The 25,255-nt window shown below is 38.1% G+C and overlaps 1 protein-coding gene across 1 annotated transcript; it reads left to right on the top strand.

The window, feature by feature from the left end:
- Positions 1-694: 694 nt before the first annotated feature.
- marveld1 (MARVEL domain containing 1) lies at positions 695-2,250 on the top strand. Its single transcript, XM_053621252.1, has one exon. The coding sequence runs from the start codon at positions 1,187-1,189 to the stop codon at positions 1,673-1,675; it is 489 nt and encodes a 162-aa protein (XP_053477227.1). The 5' UTR covers positions 695-1,186; the 3' UTR covers positions 1,676-2,250.
- Positions 2,251-25,255: the final 23,005 nt, after the last annotated feature.

Below are 25,255 nucleotides of genomic sequence, written 5' to 3'. Positions count from 1 at the left end.
TACTATTACTACTACTAATACTACTACTACTATTGCTACTATTACTACTAATGCTACTACTACTACTACTGCTACTACTGCTACTACTACTATTACTACTGCTACTACTATTGCTACTATTACTACTGCTACTACTACTACTACTACTATTACTACTACTACTACTACTATTACTACTGCTACTACTACTACTACTACTACTACTATTACTACTACTACTATTACTACTGCTACTACTACTACTACTACTACTAGGCTATTACTACTACTACTACTACTACTACTAATAATAATAATAATAATTATTATTATTATTATTATTGTTATTATTATAACACTGTATTAAATAGACTCCATGATCCCCAGTTCAAGTCTGAGCTCAACTTGCTGTCTGTGAGGAGTTTCATATGTTCTCCTCATGTTCGTGTTGATTTCCTCCGGCTTCTCCAGTTTTCTTCCACCACTCGAAAACATGCTGGTAGCTGGATTGGCAACTCGAAATTACCCCTAGATGTGAAAGTGTGTGAATGAACTGGTGTCCCATCTGAGGTGTATTCCTGCCTCATGCTCAGTTATGGGCTCAGGATCTGCTGTGACCCTGACCAGAATCTTCTTCAGTGGTTAATAATGATGAATGAATGATGAATGTTTTCTATGTCTTTGATACATGGTTTCCACATATCTGTACTGTTCAGTGATATTTGATGACATTTGAAGAATTTGATGTTGCATGCAATCATGGAATTTTCGTTTATAAACCTGGATATTCTTTTTTTCATGGAATGTTTAAACCAAAAAGTTCAAATCATCTTTCCCTTCTTCCTTCCTCCATATCTGTGGGTGTGACCCTCAGAGAAATGGATGGTTAGGATTTCAGCCAACCCTCTGCTCTCTGAACCTCCTCCTGTGACTGCTGGAAGGAAAAGAGGGGGAGGGAGACAGAGTCTTCCAGCTGCCACAGAGGAAACGGAAGGGACGAAACAGAAAACTAATTTCAAAACTTCAAGTCTATGCTCAAGCATCGCTGTCTGAGAGCTTCTTTTTCTTCCTCTGAATTGTCTACCGACTTCTTATGAAAATCCTACTTTGTTTCTACCTTTGTTTCTAATCTCCAATTGTTTCTGTGGCTGTGAGAAAAAAGCCTCCACCCTAAAGAGAAGAAAGACAGCTAATCCACTGCGAGGAGATGTCCCCCCAGCCACAGGTGACAAGGACTTTTCAAGAGTTCCTCAAGAGCTTTCTTGGGATTGTACGGATCCTTCAGATTCTCCTGGGAGCTGGTCTTTGGGTCACTGTCGCCACCAGCAAGTATGAGGGCTCCGTTCACTTTGTTCTCTTTGTGGCCGTCTTCTTCTGGCTTCTCACACTCACCCTCTTCTTTCTCACGCTGCTGAACAAGCAGGACCTGGTCCCCATCCTAGGAGGAGAGCGGTGGTTGTTAACCAATGTGATGCACGACTTTGCTGCTACATTGCTTTATTTGTCTGCAATCGGCATCATGATCTACAAAACGTCAAAGAACTCCTACTGCAATTTGCCACAATATAAGCACACATGCCTGTACACCGTCTACCTCACTGGCTCTGTGTTCGCCTGCCTGACTGCCTGTGCCTACCTTCTCTCAGCCATATATGGCTCTTGCAGAAAGTGCCGGGGTGAGCAGACCGTGGTGTAAAAACCCAACACAGGACACATGTGGGATGGGGGAGGGACACTTCCCATTCTCGCTGAGAGCCCTGAGAGCGAGAAAAACAGCCCTAATCCAGGTTGCACACAGCTGGCTTATGGAAAAAAGATCTTTACTTTTCTCTGAAAGCAGAGGGTTTGATCCCCTTGTCTCAGGCTTCCAGGTTGGTCAATTTTGTATAAAGTAATTTAAACTCATTTATACCATCAGCACCCACAAACAAATCTGTATTTTATTTGATATTTGTATGTTTATAGCTACTCAACAAGTTATGTAACAGAGTTCTATGTTTTCTTTGACATTTTTTGTTACAATGACAAACCAACAAACATTTTGATATGCCAAGTCTGTAGCATTTTATTTTTAAACAAGTGTTTATGTGTCTTTTTATGAATGAACGTGCATAAAATACATGTGTTGGTGTATGTGTACATAGTCTAGAATGTTGCTTATAATATAATTTGCTTAACACTGCTATGTAAAATGTCCATGTATAAGTATTTATATTTTACACAAAGCAACTGTCAGTCTGAACAAATTAATGAATAAAAAGTAAATGATCACCTGAAAATCCTCTATGTCATTAGTGGGGGAGATTTGTGAGTGTTGGCTGTCCTAGTTAAGTCTAGATAAGGCTACGAGACAACAGCTATAATGACATTCCACAGCAACCAGATTGCTGCTGTATAGCAGACTGAGCCAACAGTTCAAGAATTTGAGTAAAATGAGGTTGTCTAGGATCCATAAGCTCAATTTGTGTGTTTGATGTTTATAAAGATATGTAAGATTTTGCACTTTTTTACCATATTACAGTAAAAGTGAGTTGATATTGTCTCAAGAGGGAATTGAGGAGGACTGTGTTACTGTAATCTCTGAATAATGAGTGTACTTCCAAAGAAATGAAATAAGGCTGGGCCTCAGCTGCAGCATACATGTCTCCTTCATTTATTTTGTGTTATTTATACAAGAATCAAATTCAGTTAAAGTAATGCTAAATCGTATTTTGACTTGCTTACTGTATCTCCAAAAACCCACTTATTATTTCAGTGACAAGACATCCATCTGTTGATACCATAAAAGGCCATAAAAGGCCTACAAATGTAAGTGATCTTCTTAAGGTCAACTGCTAGCAGCAGAATCACTGACTCTTTTACAAAAGATGAGCACGGATCCCACAACATTCTGCTGGTTGCAACACGCAACATGGTACAAACAGCATTTTTCCATGAAAGCAACAACATGTAACTACTATTTTCTTCATTGCAACAGTATATATAAAATATAAATTAATCTATTACTGTATTTTTAGTTGTATGATGTTGAACATAGGAAAGTGTCAGAAGACTTTCTGTTTCTCTGCTTGTTACTATGACTATTCTGAGCATGCCAATAAGCCTCTCACTAAAATTCCAGAGAAGTGGCAAGGCTGTACAATGCACAGTCTGTTCCTCATAGGGTCCGTTATGGCCCTGAATCTCTCTGAATTCACTGCCCTTTTTTTTTTTTTTTTTTTTTTTTTTTTAAATGTACCGAGCCAGAAAAAAATAATAAATGGCCCTGCTTCTTCTTTCAAAGGCATACTATTACCATGTGAGCTGCTATAGATAACAAGTAACAACAAATGTTAAGCCAGAACAAACTTTAGGAAAAAAGATCTTTCAGCAGTAGTTATATTAACTGCTCAAGCATTTCCAATATGCATCCAGACAGCAAGTACAACAGTCTCAATGTCATGAGGCAATTTCTCCTTGAATCAGAGCCAGGATTTGCTTCATTAGACAACAACAATTTCATATTTTAACATTTTTAAATGTATTAAAATTTCACTGAGAGTATTGATAGCTGATTAGAAATAATGTTTATAAGTACTGGGCTCATTGGATGTCCTTCGGTCAATAATAATACAATCAATTGGTTGTGGAACTTAACTGCAAATTACTTTTAAGTGCTTTCAGTGTACATACTGTGTTAACCACCACTTATTAGTAGCTCATAAATGGAAATTCCACATATACAAAAAAGACCAGCACACTGTGCCTCCAAACAAAGGTATTGTGAAATCCCAAGATGGACATCAGTGTGTAGCACACATTTGTATCCTAATAGTCTACATTTCTGCAGGACAGCTGCTGATGAATAAGCCCTCATTGGTAGCCCTCCACCCAAACTTATAGTGTATCCGTCAGTGCTTCGATGAGATCAGGGCTGCACATGTGGACCCCGCCAAGGCAGCACTAACCACACACTCCACACTGTGCTGAGACATACATTCCTCCAAGTGACGCACCCTTGCACACAATACAGGATGAAATACATTAAGATAGAAATAGAGCGGCGAAAACACTGAAACCCAAATAGTGCCAGAGAGGAATTTAAACATTTGAAACATTTTAACATTTTAAACATCTGACTGAAAACTACACAGGAAAGGATACCACTTTTTGTTTTGTTTGACCGACTGCTTCCTGGGTATACATCCAATAATGTGTAATCACACACTATACATTATAATGTCATCTATGTGAGTGTTTCTGCAGTACTTGTGTTCAATTCTTCAGTAGTCACAATGCTGCTACAGTAAGAACACCATTCATTGCACAAAATTACCAAATGTTCCAGAAGACAGAATTAGTTTTGTGAGCAAAGAGGAAATTACGTTACATCCTCTATCTTAGGTGCCATGTTTCAGTTGAATGTGGTAGAGGGAAGAACAATTTGTGGGTTGGACATGCTATTTATAAGATTCTGGAAATACTGAGACTACAGCTTTTGCTGCCAGCCTGTAGCAGATGGCAAAAATGTGTTATTGATTCCAGGAACATTTTGCCAATTGTACTTTGTGTGCAAAGTGGTATGAGGAAAAGAACAGAGCACAGATCTGTAGGTGCCAGCTTTCTGCTAAACCAACATTTGCAGTGACTTCACCTTGTTTTTCCACACTTCTCATCACAGCCATGGGAACTTCAAACAGATGTCTGTAATTAAGTAAACACAGAGAGTCTGAATCACTAAACCACCGGAAGGAAACTAGTAGTTTTTGTAAAGCAGGCCTATTTGTGGAACGGTTGTAAAATTAAATTAAAATGCCCTGTTCAAAACATTAACATCAGAACACATTATTATTATTCTGTCAGCCTAATATAAACAAACTACTCATCATTTGAAACATTGTAGGCATTATGTCATGTCCCCATGATAAATTCAGCAGAAGATGAATGTTAGGCAATGATGGGTGTAATAAATATTTGTTGCCACTAGCTTTAAGGATAGATTCTCAATTGGGATGTAGTATGAATTCATTATTAAATTAACTTGATTTTAGTGAAACCTGTGCCTGCTGAAAGCTAGGAGATGCCTCAATGGTATTATGGTAATGGAATAAACTGAAGATACTATGTGTCCACGCACACACACACACACACACACACACACACACACACACACACACACATTGTGGTATTCCACCACAAACATAGAAGTGAAATTTTGGGCTAAGCTATTATTATTATTACTGAAGCTATAAGAATATGGGGTGTGACTGACCATGATGTGGATGAGGTAGAGATGTAGAAGATAAAGAAGAGAAGAAGGAGTCAGGGTTGCCAGGTCTCTATGAGAAAACCAGCCCAATGGTCAAGTCGAACTAGCCCAACTATCTAATTCAATCTCAAAATCTGACTGTTTCAAACCCTTTATAAACTAGCTCCAAAATGGTTAGATAAGGAATAAAACACACTAGGACATGCTATTATAGAAATATAATTAACAACAGGCTTGTGTGATGCTATTAACAACCCTGACTACTGACATATTATTTGTCTTATACCACCGAATTTTGATCATGCTTACAATTTTTAATGAATGACACATCTTACTTGAACTGCTGTTCATTCCAGCATCTATCCTATTTCTCTCAAACAGCTTGCAGCTTGTTCTGCCTGTCTGGTAATCTTACGAATTTTACAATGATGTGTCATGGTGGTTTCCCCTTATTTTTGCAAGGCCCCAAGAAATGATGTGCTTGTTTGTTTGTGATAGATCACTGAAAATTTGCAGCATCTCTATGCTTGACTACTTTGACAAAGGCAATGACTTATAGGGTTGCATCATCTCTCCGTATTCTTCTTATGAAGCATGTGTAGCTGCTCCACAATAGCTGTAGGGGTTGCAATAGCCTCTTTCAGTTTATCATGTCAGAAGTTTAGTCAATTCCTGCCATCAGAAAGGCACGATAGGACCTCAGAAAGCTTAACCTTAACTGAAGAGTTTGTTCTTTTTATTATTTAACCCTCTATGGGACATTGTCATTTAAAAATGACACAAATAAAATTTCATTTAAAAAACACTAATAATATTCAACCAAAAAAATTTTTTTTAATAATATCAAATGACATCAACTTCATCCAATGAATTTAAAAGTTATTTGCCATGTGCTTCACATATTTGGCAAAGAGGAAGTGAAGGGGACATTAGCACATGTTAGGTTACATGCTCTCCAGGCACCATGGTGAGCTCATTTTATACTAGAACACACATATAAATCCCATCTAAAAAAAAAATTATTTTACATCCAAATGTGTTTTCTAAAGATTTCTGTCATTTTTACACACATTTTAGATAAATAATAACTCAAGAACACACAAAATCTGTGTGTCATGTATAAATGACAAAGTCCTTTTTTGGGATACATATTTCCTGTGTAGCTGCCAATGTTGTTCAGTACTATCAGGCAGTATAATAGTCTTCATGTCTGTGTACTAGGTTAATGTTACAAATTTTATGGAAGACAGAGAGGCAAAGCTGTACCAATTCCAGGAGGTAGTTATGATAGTGACAGCAGTGCATCAGATAATGAGATTATAGTAAGAAATTATCAAGTTGAGGATCAGGAGGATAGCAGCAGTGAGAGTGGGGACAGGGATGAAGAACGTAATCAGGAGCAGCTAGCAACAAGTCATAGGTTGTTGTGGAAATCAGGCATTCTGATTCATTATTCGATGCCAGTTTGGAACATGCATCTTGCCTCAGCAGAGAAGGTGCATTTTCCAAGTTTCTTCATACTCCATTCTTCAAGCAAATGTTTTCCTCTGAGTGTCCAAACATACAGTACTGTCCAGCAAACAATCCTTTACTCCGTGACAGGTTAACAGGTTAACTCGCCCCTGAACTGCACATAGAAAGAAATCAAACAGTTCATTGGGACTGTTTTCCAAATGTCTATCTATGGAGTTCCTGCAACACGTATGTACTGGCAGACCCGCACACACATCAACAAGATAGCTGATGTAATGCCAATGAAAAGATGGGAACAATTCAAGAGCAACCTCCACTTCAGTGACAACACTTTAGACCTTGGCAGTGATGACTCAAATCGAGATCCTCTCTTCAAAATAAGACCTTTCCTCATCTTTGCTGTAGAACGAATGAGAAGAATTCCAATGGATGAACACCTAAGTGTGGATGAACAAATAATTCCATACAAAGGAAAAAGTCGACTGAAGCAGTACATCCCCAGCAAGCCCCATAAATGGGGGTACAAGGTGTACATGCTTTGTGACTCAAAAGGCATTGCATACAACTTTGAGTTCCACACAGGCAGGATACTACCAGCCAGTGGAATGCCTGACCTGGGAGCCAGTAGCAACATAGTTCTACGACTGGCATCCATCATACCCCCACATCAGAATTTCAAGCTGTACCATGACAATTGGTTCACAAGCATAGGCCTTGAAGTTCAAATGTCAAAGAGAAGGATCTACTGCCTTGGCACAGTTAGAACCAACAGGTTGAAAACGTGCATGTTGAAAACTGACAAGGAAATGAAAAGGGCTGGACGGGGCACTTTTGATGAGAAGGATGTGAGCATGTGCAAATAATCGCAAGCAAATTTCAAGACAACCATTTGGCAAGAGCACATTCACTGGGCCTACCCAGCTTCCACTGTGCAATGCTGGGACAGGAGGACAAATCAGATCATAAATGTGAAATGTCCATCCTCTGTGATGTATAATAAAAAAGGGAGGTGTTGATCTGATGGACACCTTGCTTGCATTGTACCAAACAAAGATTCGGTCATGGAAATGGTACATTCGTATTTTCTTTCATGTCCTGGATGTACTGTGTGTTAATGCATGGCTGCTGTACCGAAGGGACAATGATTCCTAAATAAAGCGAGGAACTCAGCCTAAGAGAGTTCTAAACAGCAGTTGCAGATGTCCTCTGTAGGCAAGGCATAGACAAAGTGAAACATGGCCGACCCAGCTCTGGAGAGTCAGTGTCAAAGAAGAAGCAAAGGAGAGAATCCATAACACAACCAAACATCAGGAAAGATGGCATTGCCCATTGGCCTCACTACGCTGACAAGCAGGGACGCTGCAAAAATGATGACTGCACAGGTCAAACTCAAGTTATGGAAAGTGTGGGGTACACCTGTGTTTCACACCCAAAAAGAATTGTCTTGTTGATTTTCACATGTGAGTGAAAATGAAATCACATGAAATCAATTACTGTAACACAACATAAAACAGAACTAGAATAGAGTACTGTTTTTAAAACTCTAAAACATTGTTACATTACTGTTTTTGATTCACAAAGAGATTTTTTTTTTTTACATTATTTTCCAGAGAGTGAAATTGCATTTGAATTTGTCGCAAGTTTCAGACAATTTTACATGAGTTCCAAAACAAATATAGTAGCATAAGATGAAATGGAATGTGAATAAAGTTTTTTTTTTTTTTTATGTTTCTGAAACACCAATACACTGGCTAACTTTTTTTCTAGGCAGTGAAAATGCATTTGAATGTGTGACATTTCAGAAAATTTACAAAAAATCATTTACCCAAATCGGACAAAGTCAATTATAAATGACAGTACCCTAAAAAAAAGGTCAAAGGTCAAATGTAGAAAATAAGTTTTGGAAAATGATTTTAGCCTTAAATACTCTAAAAATATAAGGTAATTGTTTTTTTTAGCTGTGATTTCATGATTAGTTCCATAGAGAGTTAATAGTCATTTTAGTTCTCAGACATCTGTTTTAACAATGAGTGTATGGTAGCATTAGAAACAGGTTGATTGTAGAAATGCTCTAAACAACTATTGAATGTGTAATGTCATTGGTTACTAATGAGTAAGTGATGAATGTTGGGCAACAATCTCATTCTTTACAAGGTTTCTTGGCTGCATTTTGCACTTAAATGAGTAGCAGGTTTAAACACAACAGGGTTGAGTTTTCTAGCACAGAATAAACAAATACTCAAAATGTGGTTAACTACTATGTATGCTGCTGTCATGAAGGCATTAAGGACTACTAATTTTCTTACTTCACTCTCTCTGATTTTGGGTAACAGTCTATCAGTCTATCATTTGGGTAACAGTGTACTTTCAAAGTGATCACATCAGTCAATATCACAATATCACTACAATATCACTTCTTCTTCCCATGATCTTTAGAAAATTTGAATGATGACTTCCTCTTGAGAATGGGATTTATCTGAAACGTGCACATAGCTTGTGAAGCACACTTTACCTATATTTCCTGTTTTAAAAAGTGTTTCACTTTATATTACATACATATTTGTAAATCTATTCGGTGGGACACAAAGGGAGGAGGGGGGCAGCGGGGCTTACTAGTTAGCACATTTGGTTCGCACCTCCAGGGTTGGGGGTTTGATTCCTGCCTCTACTCTTTGTGCGTGGAGTTTGCATGTTATCTCAGTGCCTTGGGGGTTTCCTCCGGGTACTCCATTTTCCTCCCCCAGTCCAAAGACATGCAGTGTAGACTGATTGGCATTTCCAAATTGTCTATAGTGTGTATTCACACATTGGGGAGGAAACCGGAGTACCTGGTTTGAGTGTGTGTGACTGTGCCCTACGATGGGTTGGGTGGCGGGGGACCCCATCCAGGGTGTGCCGGACCTTGTGCCCTGAGTTACCTAGGATGGGCTCCAGGCTCCCTGTGACCCTGTGTAGGACAAGTGGTACAAGAAATGGAGGGATGGATGGGACACAAATGACACCCCGATCATGGAATATACTGCATTCCACCCATACATTCACTCTACATATAGTGCATTGGGATAGTGTAAATGTGTGGTATTACTCTGGTTGTGTATATGTACATGCACTGTTGCACCCTGGATACCCATCAGAACAGAGGGCATCCAAGATCTGCATTAGGGAAAAATGCCTCTCTTTCAACACCAACCTCAAAGTAATCACTGAGCACTTGCTTTAGCTGCTCTTTCTGTGTTGTCATGGCTGAATGTTGGCAAACACTGCTACTCCAAGTGTGTAAAAATATGTGAAATATTACTTTATTACTTTTAATTATGTAGGAAATAAATAAAGTATGCCTGAGGCATATGTTACTTTTCATACTTGTAAACCAGCACTTGTGTTTATCACCTTTTTTTATTCCCAAACCTTCAGCCCATAGCTGAAGGGGTTAGGGGGAGACCATCCGGAGCAGTCTGATGCAACCTCTAGCAGAAGTGTATTGGCCAAATACCTCTGAGCTGAAGATGTTGTAATGTACAAAGACAATCTTCTCTAATTAAATGCACATTTATGTTTTATGTAACATTGTGATATGGCTGGTAGGTCCATTCTTTGTCAGGCATAACCTTTTATGGTTATTCTTTCAGGAAGTGCCATTGCATATGTGTGTCTGTGTGTGTGTGTGTGTGTGTGTGTGTGTGTGTGTGTGTGTGTGTGTGTGTTTTAAATGTCTCCACTAGAGGATGCTATAAGCTTTTTACTCAATCGTATTCAATGCAGTCTCCACTTCAGCATGTGCCCAAAGGAACTCTTCAGTTATCCCAATAGATTGAACAGCTGAGGACAGTTTTTCCATTTAGGTTTTGCAGACTTGAAATCTTTAGTGATTGTTTTAATAAGCTTTGCTCTTATCACTGATGGCATGACGCCTAGTTATTACACAGTTACTTTCACCATCATTATAAAACTTGATTTCTTGAAAACTTTGCTACTCAGCTTCCTATTTTGCAGACAGATGTCTTCTTTCAAATTTGAAGATGAAGATTTCTGACAGCTCATTTTCCATTTCATTTCTGGTTATTTCCCAGTGTTGCATCTGCCAACACCCTCATCACTCATTTTAAATCATTGCACAAGAGTGAGCTGTCTAAGAGAAGACCTCTTAAATATACTGCAGTATGAAATTTCAAATACATAGCATCAATATGCACAAGACAATATACAGCAATTGATGCTGAAGTATTATATTGCATTGAGATGTTGTCCTGTGGCTTATACACAGTGTTAACAGAATCCATAATTATAGACAAACAACATACAGAAAAATAGAATGATGATAGCAAATTAAGAGGGGGCTTTGGATTAAACACCACAACATTACATTGAATAAGTTGAAAGAGGATTAACAGGATTTCCTGTCTTTGTGATAATAACAACATGGTCAAATGCTTTGGCCAGAGCCCACACATTTTAAATTAAGTACTGGAGGTTTATTAAGCAATATCACATGAGCAAGAGTGCAGTTACACTGAATATTGGCAAGTCTGTGATTTGGTCGTAGGTGATTACAGCCATGCCGATATTCAGCATAACTGCATTATTGCGAGTCTGATATTGCTTTTATACAACAATTCTATAAACAAGAAATTAATATCGACATTGACATTTCTGACACAATTTGGCCAAATTTTCTGTTTGTTTTTGCTCCGTTAGCTGAAAAATTCCGGAAGAAGCCACACTTGGTTTATAACCCATCGACTAGCTGGCTAGCTAGCTCACGTTGATTTGTACATTACCATTAAAGGTAATGGCTTCCGGTCAAATTGGCCTCCCATTTTCCTTTTCCTTTTCATCCATGTCCATGTCCACTGATGATGTTACTAACACTACTGTAGTAACGGTTTTGAACTAGCAAGTGTAAACTTATGTGGTGAACACAGACGAGTGGAGTGATAAACACAGTGAAATATTCCAGTGTGGTTATACTCAATATAAACACTCTTTGAATGCCGCTTGGCCAATCAAATTAGTGACTGACCAGTGGATAAAATAAAATACTTGGAATCCACTCTTATGCAATAGTTACTTGTGGCCTGGCTGCATATGTTTGATTTTACAGTTTACTGAGTATAAGTATCTATCCAATATTAAAGATTTTAAATTCAGTACTCTGCTAGCAAGCCTTGCCATTTATTGAAGGTAGTGATTATGTTAGAATTAGTGTGGTAATTATATTGTGGTGCAAATTATGCAATAGATCTTGTACCTGAAATGATTGATTATGTTTTCCACATTAAAACAGTCTCACGTAATTGCTATTTACATACAAAATCTGTTCACATTTGTACTTTTCAGTGCAAGGTAGAAATATAAAGATATGGCTATAATATTAATGTGTGCATGTACTACATTTTAAATGATGTATACATTTAACTTTGCTCAGCCAGAATTACATTTGAAGCTTTAAAAGTGTTTGCTTAACAGTAGTGAGTCCTGCAGTCATTAAGAACTGTAATAAACAGATAAACAGATGAGTTCTCTCTCTGTGGCATAGTACTTCGTGATCTGCCTGTTGCCCCTAGCAAAGTTAGCATGTTCAGAGCACACTGGTGGGCATATGGGCCTGTGTGGGGGCCTAGGGAATCGTTCATGCGATCAATTGGCTCAGGCCAGAGTTTAGCACAAAATATCATGAGCAGATGGACATGTCTGACATTTACCAACCAGAAAACATAGCAAAAGAGATTTTTGTGTGAGGATAAAGCAATAGAACGTTGTCACTTGCACATTACTGCAAATGACAACTTGGCAAGGGAAGGTATCTTGGTATATGAATTTATGTAATATTTCTATTTATTGCTATAACAAAAATGCAATAAAGCTTTTTCTAAAATGAACCATTTTTATTTTTATAACTAAGTTTATAAATTGTTAAACATTAATAAATTATTACCATTAGATGGAATATTTTCATAATGAGAAGCGTTAAACAGATTTGCCTATATTCAAATGTTTTCAGTTGCTGAGATATTGTTTGGCAGAGAAGGTTGCAGAAATAATAGAATGAAGTCAGTGACAAATTCTGTTCCCTTTCTGGATATATGGGCTCATTAGAGCACATGCTGACAAGACTGTTCAAACCTGCTTGCCTTGCATTTGTTGTGTTTGGATTTGTACATCATTTTTTTTTCTATTTTTATAAGAATTTAAAAAAACAAATATCAGCATTTGAACTGCTCTTACATAACTTCACATAAAAGAAAGTTTCAAGCAGGTTTCTGTCTGTAGATCATAGAACTGTGCCTAATGCCTTCCTAGTGCACCACTGAGCTGCACACTGAATAATTAACTTCAGCCAAATGATTACAAATTTGAGACATGCTGTAGGGAAACCTTCTTCTTAGTAAGGGTTATTGACCTAGTCATTCCATCAGAGTGAAAAAAGTGAGATGGCAACTATTTTTTGTTGCTTAAGCCAAAACAGGACTGATACTTTCCCATTAACTGCAATGGATTGGATTTTTTTTCATTCCTAACCACAGCAAAAGGTATATTTTAACTTCTGGTTTCCCCCCAAAGCAGCACATTTGCATTTGAAGATTCCATACTGACACCACTTAAAGGCATGATACACTGAATATCTAAAAGCAACTAAATTTTAAAAAAAATAAATTTTCTATTAATCTAATCAAATGAACTTTTAAAATAAATTTTAAAGAATTATACATGAGTATACATATTATGAGTTATTACTTTGATTATCAGCATCATCCACATTAGTTGCTTCATGTGAGGTAAAAGTCACTTGAAACATTTAAACACAAGTCTCATCCACGTCTCTTCAATTACTGCACATCAGTGCTGAATTAATCTCTAAATGATTAAGTGTATTCTGTTGGATAATTTTCCATTATTTATATTAGGTCATTTCATTTGAAAAACTTTGTCCAATGTTATCTGTACATAGTGTGTAAGCACTGTTTGATGATGTAACAGGGCAGGTGTATTACAGACATTTTGACAGTTGGTACCTTCATTATAAACTCAATTGATTAGGGGGAATCATGGATAGCTCCAAATACCAATCTGTGTTGACAACTCATAGGCCTTTGTTAGACAACTGAAGATAAAGAGAATTTTCACCTTTCAGCACCACAATGACCCAAATCACAAATACAAGTCAACACTGTAATGGTTTCAGAAGAAAATGATCAATGTTTTGGAATGAGCCAGTCAGAGCCAAGTCCCCCATTGCTGTTATAATAACATCCACTCTTCTGGAAAGGCTTTCCACTAGATTTTGGAGCATGGCTGTGGGGAATTGCTCATTCAGCCACGAGAGCATTAGTGAGATCGGGAACTGATGTAGGGTGATGAGGCGTAGGACACAGCCAGCCTTCCAATTCTTCCCACAGATGTTCAGTGGGGTTGAGGTCAAGGCTTTGTGCAGGCCACTCGAGTTCTTCCACTCCAACATTGGCAAACCATGTCTTCATGGAGTTTGCTTTGTGTACAGGCTGCAACAGGATTGGGCCCCTTCGTTCCAGGGAAGGAAAACTGTAATGTTACAGCATACAAAGACGTCCTAAAATTTGTGTGCTTCCAACTTCATAGCAACAGTTTGAGGAGAAAGAGTGTTAAGCACTTTGTAGAACTGCTATGGTTAAAAAAGCGCTATATAAGTACAGACCATTTAACATTATGATCACCAGGACAAAGACCTAGCCTTTTGGTCTTTTGACCCACTGAAAATCTGATAGTAGATAAACACTGAAAATAAATCTTTCTCTTAGCTATAATTTTTAAATGACCCCTCATGAAAATAAAGTAGATACCCTAATAAACTTAACACAGGAAATGTATAGTAACACAAAATGTGTAGCGTTACATAAAAAAAAATTAATCTTTAGCCTAGGCTTATGTAACCTTTTGGCCTCAACTATATGTCTATTTTGCTACAGCATATAGATGTCCAATAACATGATCGAAGACTAACATTCACTGGGTAAAACCATACTTGGTTATTCTAGGTTATCAAAGGTTTATACATCTTTAGGCAGACTGACTGTTTTTGCCACGAATATGGAAGTGTGTGTAATAATATAATAGTGCATGAGATTTGTTTGATTTATTGCCTAAAGGACCTGTCATGCAATCAAATACCAGACTTCACATGGATAACCAATCCAGTTCTGGAACTTTACATACCATCCTTTAAACTTGAGAAATGCTAGAACAAATGTTTAAAATTATATATGTCACTAGTTATTATACTGGTTATCTGAAAAATATGGCAGTTGGTGACGTGGAAAAAAAAAAGTAAATGACACTGAAGCCAGAAGAACATAGCTTGTTGGGGCTGATATTTCTCCTTTCTGGAGTCTTGACTAACCACTCCATTTACATTGACATTAAATACATTGGTAATGCCATATATGCTACATATACATTACATATCCAGAAGTATCATGAAACCTCTTTTAATTGGTGGATTACGCTACTTAAAGTACATAGATTCCTGATGGATGTTTGATATTGTGTGTAAAGCTGTGTTCAGTGGAATTGAATAGAAAATAAACAAATAAAAGTAGTATAAACACAGTAAACTTCAATACACGTATACTCAGCAGAAAAAGAAACATCCTCTCAATCGGGGGGGATGGGGAGGGGGGGGGGTTTGTCAATATCCAAAGTAACAGTTAGAGTAAAATCTATTGGCCTTGGAAGTTCCAAGTCTCACATAGCAGCACTGTCAGCACATTAAACTTTTGACTGGAGCTAAACAATAAGGGTTTAAATGGCTAATTAGTCCTACAAAAAGCCAAATCCTAATATCACTGTGTGCTATGCTTCACTTTCGGGCAATCTGTTGGATGATTCTGGGGTTAGTGGATGTGTAATGGACAATGTCTAATTTAAATGTGGAGGAGGAATAATGGTCTGGAGCTGTTTTTCCGTGTGCAGGCTAAACAGCATACAGTAGTTTCTATTTTGTTCTCCTTTAGCATGATAATGCTTTTGTACAAAGAATGTACCACACATTTCCTTATAGAAATGGTTGATAGTGATGAGGAAGAACTCTCCTGGACTACACAGATTCCTGACGGTCAACTCATCAAAGACCGTGATGAAAAGAGCACTGTTTGTGATCAGATATGACTACCTGAATTTCAGTCTAGTGGAAAGCACTTCCATAATTTATTAATTTATTTGTTTGTTTGTTTTTGTAGCCAAGAGGGACTTTAAAGTCAAACTGGATTGTGGAAGTGGATCACTCCAGCATACCGAAGAGCTCAATGGCCCCTCCCAGGAGCTTTCTCCTGCCACTCTGCTAGGGCTGTATCTACATCTTGGGAAGCCTTTAGGGGAGCCTCCATGGCAGAGATCTGTGCGGCTGCTACCTGGGCTTCTCCATGTACCTTTGCATGCTTCTACAAGGTCAGTGTGGCTGCCACACATGATGTGAGTTCAGTGGTTCTTCAGGGGAAACCTTGACAGTTTTTTTTGGTGAGTGTCATGCCTCATGACTATGTTGGTAGGAGGCATCCATTAGTGCTTAAGCACTGCCAATGGCGGTCAGGAGGAATGAAAAAGAACCACAGTTACCTCTGTAACTAGAATTTCCGTGTATGTTGCCATTGTGTATTGATCTTGTTTTTGGTTTTTGTTGGTTTATGCTTTTGGATTACACTTGATATCATTGTTTGTGTATCACCTGACCCTTGTCTGTTCTAGGACTTTGATTTTGATCACATTTTGGATTTGTCTGCCTGCCTCTCTTTAATAAAAGCCTTTTTACTGCTATTGCATCTGCCTGCATGCCCGTTTCCTAACAGTTCGGCATACAGTATATTTGCAGATGATTGCCACTGAAGTAAGCTTGAATGTACATAGGACAACAAGTAAAAACATAAAATAATGATGCTGATTTATAGTAGGCTTTTGTATGGTTTATATGTTTACATATATTATATCTTTTAATGTGACAACACTGAAGAAATGACACTTTGCTACAATGTAAAGTAATGAGTGTACAGCTTGTATAACAGTGTAAATTTGCTGTCCCCTCAAAATAACTCAACACACAGCCATTAATGTCTAAACTGCTGGCAACAAAAGTGAGTACACCCCTAAGTGAAAATGTCCAAAATTGGGCCCAAAGTGTCAATATTTTGTGTGGCCACCATTATTTTCCTGCACTGCCTTTACCCTCTTGGGCATGGAGTTCACCAGAACTTCACAGGTTGCCACTGGAGTCCTCTTCCACTCCTCCATGATGACATCACAGAGCTGGTGGATGTTAGAGACCTTGTGCTCCTCCACCTTCCATTTGAGGATGCCCCACAGATGCTCAATAGGGTTTAGGTCTGGAGACATGCTTGGCCAGTTCATCACCTTCACGCTCAGCTTCTTTAGCAAGGCAGTGGTCATCTTGGAGGTGTGTTTGGGGTCGTTATCATGCTGGAATACTGCCCTGCTGCCCAGTCTCTGAAGGGAGGGGATCATGCTCTGCTTCAGTATGTCACATTACATGTTGGCATTCATGGTTCCATCAATGAACTGTAGCGCCCCAGTGCCGGTAGCACTCATGCAGCCCCAGACCATGACACTCCCACCACCATGCTTGACTGTAGGCAAGACACACTTGTCTTTGTACTACTCACCTGGTTGCCGCCAAATGCGCTTGACACCATCTGAACCAAATAAGTTTATCTTGGTCTCATCAGACCACAGGACATGGTTCCAGTAATCCATGTCCTTAGTCTGCGTGTCTTCAGCAAACTGTTTGTGGGCTTTCTTGTGCATCATCTTTAGAACAGGCTTCCTTCTGGTCTGAGCACTGACAGTCTGACCCTCCACCCCTTCAACCTCGGCAGCAATGCTGGCAGCACTCATACGTCTATTTCCCAAAGACAACCTTTGGATATGACGCTGAGCACGTGCACTCAACTTCTTTGGTCGACCATGGCGAGGCCTGTTCTGAGTGGAACCTGTCCTGTTAAACCGCTGTATGGTCTTGGCCACCGTGCTGCAGCTCAGTGTCAGGGTCTTGGCAATCTTCTTATAGCCTAGGCCATCTTTATGTAGAGCAACAATTATTTTTTTCAGATCCTCAGAGAGTTCTTTGTCATGAGGTGCCATGTTGAACTTCCAGTGACCAGTATGAGGGAGTGTGAGAGCGATGACACCATATTTAACACACCTGCTCCCCATTCACACCTGAGAACTTGTAACACTAACAAGTCACATGACACCGGGGAGGGAAAATGGCTAATTGGGCCCAGTTTGGACATTTTCACTCAGGGGTGTACTCATTTTTGTTGCCAGCGGTTTAGACATCAATGGCTGTGTGTTGAGTTATTTTGAGGGGCCAGCAAATTTACACTGTTATACAAGCTGTACACTCACTACTTTACATTGTAGCAAAGTGTCATTTCTTCAGTGTTGTCACATGAAAAGATATAATCAAATATTTACATAAATGTGAGGGGTGTACTCACTTATGTGAGATACTGTATATATATATATATATATATATATATATATATATATATATATATATATATATATATATATATATATATAGGGCAGTCAAGGCAGGTAGATCCATCACCCACTGTGTAGTGCAATTTAACAGGCTCATCAGAGTCTCATGGGAAAAGAAAAAATGAATAGAATCCAGGGCTAGATTTCATCTGTCTTGATTGGGGGTGCAGTCAAAATGTCTCATGTCTTTTACAATCGAGCTTGACAGTGAAATTTAATATATAATAGTATTTTAATGAAGAATTGAAGGCTCCAATGCATATGTTTTGTTTAAATTTATTTTCATTTTCATTTCTGCACAGCCATCCACAAGGACCATGGGATAGCCTTCTTCTAGCTCAATATGTTCCTGTAGACTTCCATCTATCCATCCATCCATTTTCATACTGCTTATCCTACAGAGAGTAGCAAGGAACCTAGCACGAAAGCGCAAAAGGCAGAGGACACCCTGGATGAGGTGTACAATGCAGGGCACAACCACACACACACTATTGACAAGTTGGAAATGCCAATCAGCATACAATGCATGTCTTTGGGAGGAAAGTCCCAAAGCACAGGGAGAACATTCAAACTCTGCGCACACAGGGCAGAGGCAGGATTTCAACCCCTAACCCTGGAGGTGTGAGGCAAACGTGCTAACCACTAAGCCATATCCATTCATTCATTCAGCCATACACAGTTGTCAGACAGGGTTGTCAAACTCAAATTCTGCCAGGGAATTTGGAAATTGGGGAATTTCTGGGAGACCCAGAAGGGCTGTAATCTAAGGCTAATAATATTTTAACTTACTTAACTTATTATATTAATTAACACCAGTAACCTAGGCTCTGAAATTAGAATATGATGTTTCTAAAAAAAAAAAAAGAAGAGCTATTAGAAACTATTTAAGTATATGCACTATTAGATGATAACAGTTATTATATTGATTAAAGCTTTTTTTTGTGATTGAATTCCTTGGTTCAATCACATTTTATTGGCTACAAGCTGCTGTGGTAAGAAATTAACCAATTGGGATCATGCATTTTCTCATTTGTTTTCAAAGCTGCTTAGTAAACTATAATGCACATATATTCAATACATAAGGTTGATAAAGTAGCCTGGTGGAGGTTTACTGTAGTAAGAGAAAAAGAAAAGCATATCAGGATTTATAAGATGTAAGGTGTAATGTTCCCTTATTATTGAAGTTATCGGAATTATTTTAGTGGAACTCTTATAAAAGTATTTTATGACAACATTAATGTAGCCAGATTGTTTGCCAGTAGATCAGCCTAATCTAGCACCTCCCTAAATCCATCCCTAATCTTTTTGTGACCTGAACCACTTGAGCCAGAAAATAATGAATTCAGATTAATTTAGTAGCACATATAATTTTCTTGCTTGAAATGATATGCTAACCTTATATTGATTGTTTTTTCCTTCCAATGGAAAATGGGCATAGGTTCAGTAAAATGTATCACTTTGATTTGATCTTTAAAAGAGGTATTGCAGCTTCCACTATTAATAAACTGTGCATTGGGTGGTGTTTCAAATCCACAGCTTATGTGCTTGAATATTTAGAAGCAATGGATAACCAACTACCCTGTCCAGGGTGTACCCCACCTTGTGCCCCATGTTCCCTGGGATATGCTCCAGGTTCCCCGTGACCCTGAAGGAAGGATAAGCGGTATAGAAGATGGATGGATGGATGGATCGATAACCAACTACAATTGTTAGAAGCTGTTTTTACTAGATTTTGTGATACTTGGTTTTAAACCTGGGGAAGAGAGAATTTGGAAAAGGCATGGTTGCTTAAATGTCTTGTGTTTGGTTTCTTAAATGTCAGCATTCAATTATTTGATTTAGTATGGCCCCTGGCTGCAATAAAACATTTAAGCTAGAAAATGATGTAAGTGGTACAGGAGATGACCATCCATTAAAAAAAAAATATATTAATCAGTCAGTTACAGCACCATAGAGAAAAGGCTTTTTATGTTAATGCTACTTTTATTTACAAGACAAAGTCCTGTTCCTGTTCTTGTGTATACTGATCACAACCCACTGGTGTGCCTGAATTGTATGTCAAATTCTACCCATGTTTAATGCTCTGACCTCTTATGGTACAGAACTGGGGTGGGTAATAATACACTACATTTGCATTAAATTGACTTAAGTAATTGAACTGGACTTCTTAGAGTAGTTTTGGGATTCTACCCCAAAACTAAAGCCATTTGGAATTCTGAGTGGGTTAGCAGTACTTAAATAAAATATTCATATGTAAATGGTGGATGCATGTGGTGGATAAATAATAATTATTCTTAAACATTATGTTTATTAAAGTATGATATTACCTCCATATTACTTGTTTGCTAATTCTAGCAAACGTCATCTTCTGTGGTTTATGTGATACAAAAGCATAGTGTAGCACTACTGATAATTGATTCTGCCTGTAAAAGGTTTATATAAAAAGTTAATTAATATCACAATGCATTCAAACACTTAACTTGTTTAAAGGAATATTAGATTCCTCGTTTATTATATTATTGTATGTTTATATTTATGATCTCATTCTAATGCATTATTGTTTATTATTAACAACGCATCTATAGCATCTTGTATGGCAGATTCTCCACATAATTTTAATCTAATAATAAGTGAAATAAACCCATGCTGTTATTTAGCAAAGTATAATCATTGTTATGGTGAAGGAGATGTAAGGAGATGCAAGGACACAGGAAGCACCCCTGACTATTAGGATTCCTTAAACTGCAACTGCAACATGTCACATGTATGCTGCTTAAAATTCCAGCAAACCCCTGAGGAATATTTAATAAATATTTATTTATTATTTATGGAGGAATCTCCAATAGATTTGATGTATTTTCCATTAGATACTTTTTAACTTTACACAAAAAAACCCCACTTTTTTTGGTTACTGTGACCCCTTCTGGTACAGAGTTGCATATCTTATATAGAAGGTCATGATAATGTGGTTTCAGATGTTCTCTGCAGGTGTTTGTTAATTTGTGCAACCCAGAATTCACATCTGGAGTTATGCTCTGTTTCTACCATGCCAGCACAAGGATGTATGAAGAACTGCCTTAATGAGCACAGTTTTTGCAAGTTTTGCCCCTTTCTCTACTATCTATCTACAACTTGAAATGGTAAAACATTAACCTTTATGCATGTAAATGTATATAAACCGATTTACTGAAGTTCTATTAGATGTGGTTTATTAAAATGTTCACTTGTGCATTATTTTGTCAGGTGGACATAATCTCTGGAATTGAACTGTGTGCTGAAGGAACTCCAATATGAAAAGCACAACCTGGAAATTAAAATGTAAAACATGTAGTTTTATATGACCCCACGCATGACCCTGAGACAAGACCTCAAAATCGGTTTACTGTGCTGCTCAGCAAATCATGGCCTCCAGGAACATTAGGGCATAACTGAATTCCTACTGTGGCCCCTGATATGGATGTGTCACGGATTTCCTGCGCGCTTCCGGGTTGCCACTGACGGTGTTTACTTTTGACACGTGTCTTTTGATTTGGTTTCTGTCCTGTCTCCGCCCCTGTTATGTTATTGGTTGTTCCTATTGTCATCAGTTGTTCTTGTTGCCCTTTTTAATTAGTTTGTATATTTAAACCCCCATGTGTCTTTGTTCTGGGCGAAGTATTGTGTTTCTGTGTTTTGCTGCCAGAGCCATACCAAGCCTTTGGTCATTGTCCTCATTTTCCAGTGTTTTGATCCTGCTCTTGTCCTCGTTTCTTGATTTCTCGTCTCTGCCTTATTTTGCTCGTTTGCTCATTGCCTGACCCTGTGCCTTTTTTTTTTTTAATTACGTTTTTGCCTATCGCTTTGGATTTGTTTGCGTGTATGTTTAATAAAAGCTTTAACTCCACTTGCATCCATCTCCAACCCATGTTACATGACAGTAGGTCTAGCTACATACTTATTGGATTTTTGTGTAATTTCTTGCAATGTTTTGATTACTGTATTTTTCTTCCTTTTAGCAAATTGGAAAACAATGAAATGTTTTGGTCTTACAGATTCCTTAACTTATTTTTAAATGTGAAACTCAAGAAGCAATAATCTTATATCTCTTCTGGCCATGCCAGGTGGGTATACAAAGGTGATAGAGACTACCTCATCTGTGGTAGGGTTAACTACAGGTGACCTCTCCATTCTCAGTATACCTCTATTGTGAAGCAGAATATGAGAATCCATATCAGGTGCCACTTGTAGGTCACAGAGGGAATTCAATTATGCCCTAATGTTCCTGGAGGCCATGCTTTGCTGAGCGGCACATTAAACCAATTTTGAGCTCTTGTCTCAGGGTCATGAGTGGGGTCATATAAAACCACAGGCAGCTGTAATCAAATATCCCAGGTCAATGATTCAAAAGAAGTTTTATAATTTGTTTTAATAAAAAGCACTTTTTAAGAGTATTGCATGCAATTACCTGAATCACTGCACTGGCCTCAAAGCTTGTAACAATAGTGGTGGTCACATGCCATCTGTAAAGTTCAAATGTGTTGGCATGTGGAAAACTGGGCTCCAGTTGTGCTTATTGGTAGGACTAGTACACTATATGGCCAAAAGTATGTGGACACCCGACCATCACACTCATATGTGCTTGATGAACATCCCTTTCCAGAGATGGTTCCCCTTTGCTGCTATAACAGCCTCCACTTTTCTGGGAAGGCTTTTCACTAGATTTTAGAACATGGCTATGGAGATTTGTACTCATTTAGCAACAAGAGCATTAGTGAGGTTGGGTAATGTTGACTGGCAAGAAGGCTTGGCATACACCTGGTGTTTCAATTCATCCCAAAGATGCTCAGTGGGGTTGAGGTCTGGGCTTTGTGCAATTCTTCCAGTCCAACCCCACCTAAAGTCTTTATGGATCTTTTATGCACAGGGGCATTGTCATGCTGGAACAGGTTAGGCTTGCTTCATTACAGTGAAGTGAAATCTTAATGCTATAGCATACAAAGACATCCTAGACAGTTGCATGCTTCCAACTTTGTGGCAAAAGTTTGAACATATGGGTGTGATGCTCAGGTGTACACATACTTTTGGCCAATGTATGTGGAATGGATAGGGTTTTGAATGATCTGTGATGTGCTGCTTATAAAAAGAATACCAGTCAAACTAATGGCTGTTGGCCTTTTATACCACTGCATTTCAATAATGTTTACATTTATATATATATACTGCATTTAGCAAATGCCTTTGTCCAATGTGAATTAGAGAAGCACTAATATGCCTAATAATAATATGAATAGCATTTAGAGCTCAGTCAAATCAATAGAAAAATGTGATACCATGTACAGCTGAGGCTGGTGACACTGTTTGGTGATTGTTATATGAGTGACACAAATCACTTAGTAGTGCTATTATTACCCCCTTTATAGCAAGGAAATGTTAATGTAGTGCTATCGGGTAGTTCTATTATATTTTTGATTTTGGCCATGGCATGATTTTTGGTGCCAGACGGGATGGTTTGATTATTTCTATAAATGCTGATCTCCTGGGATTTCAGGTGCAATAGTCTTTAGAGTTTACACAGAATGGTGCAATAAAGAAAAAAACATCGGGTGAGTGGAGTTCTGTAGAAAGAAATGCCTTGTTGATGAGAATGGCCCGAATGGTTCAAACTGACAGAAAGGCTACAGTAACTTGGATAACCACTCTGTACATCTGTGGTTGAATTGTGGCTACTTCCAGCATGATAATGCATCACGTCACAAAAATTGTTTCATGAACATGAAAATTGGCCTTCCCAGTCATTGGCCTTCCCAGTCACTGGATCTGAATCCAACAGAACACTGTCTATCATACAGTGCGCTCAACTAATATTGGCACCCTTGGTAAATATGAACAAAGAAAGCTGTGAAATTGTCTTTATTGTTTAACCTTTTGATCTTTTGCTCAAAGAATTCACAAAAATACTCTGCTCTCATGGATATCCAACAATTGTACACAAAACACAGGTGTATCCAAAAAATATCTTTGTAAAATATAGGTGTGCAACAATTATTGGCACCCTTTTAATCAATACTTTAACAGCTCTGTGTCTTCTCCTATAATGACTGATGATGTTGGACAATACATGGCAAGGACTCTGAGACCATTTCTCCATACAGAATCTCTCCAGATCCTTCAAATTTCGAGATCCATGCTGGTGGACTCTCTTCTTAAGTTCACCCCACAGGTTTTCTATGGGTTTCAAGTCACGGGACTGGGATGGCCATGGCAGGACCTTGATTTTGTGGTCAGTAACCCATGATTTTGATGTATGTTTTGGAACATTGTCCTGCTGGAAGATCCAACCACGGTCCATTTTAAGCTTTCTGGCAGAGACAGTCAAGTTTTCATTTAATATCTGTTGATATTTGATAGCGTTCATGATGCCATGTATCCTAACAAAATGTCCAGGTCCTCTGGCAGAAAAATAGCCCCAAAACATTAGAGCCACCACCATATTTAACCGTGGACATGAGGTACTTTTCCATATGGGTACCTCTCGGTGTGCGCCAAAACCACCTCTGGTGTTTATTGCCAAGTCTCAGTAGTGTCTGGCAAACTGAAGATGCTTGAGTTTGTTTTTGGATAAGAGTAGAGGCTTTTTTCTTGAAACCCTTCCAAAAAACTTGTGGTGATGTAGGTGACTTGGGATTGTGGTTTTGGAGACTTTCTGACCCCAAGACGCTACTAACCTCTGTATTTCTCCAGCAGTGAGAAAAAAAAAAATAAATAAAAAAAAACCATATATATATATATATATATATATATATATATATATATATATATATATATATATATATATATATATATATATATATATATGAGAGAGAGATAGAGAGAGAGAGAGAGTCTCAGTCTCATACTGCCCTATCTATTCATAAAATCACTGGAATTGAAATGGATGTTTAAGAATTGGTCTCTGCTCAATCAAACCTCAAATATCAAATTAATATGGAAATAGTACTGGCCTTTAAAAGTGACTTGTCACTAGGCTTTGTGATAATGTAACATTTA

Source organism: Ictalurus furcatus, chromosome 3, assembly GCF_023375685.1.
Source record: "Ictalurus furcatus strain D&B chromosome 3, Billie_1.0, whole genome shotgun sequence".
Lineage (NCBI taxonomy): Eukaryota > Metazoa > Chordata > Actinopteri > Siluriformes > Ictaluridae > Ictalurus > Ictalurus furcatus.
Note: the sequence above shows the minus strand (reverse complement) of the source record. Positions and strands in the feature narration are given on the sequence as shown.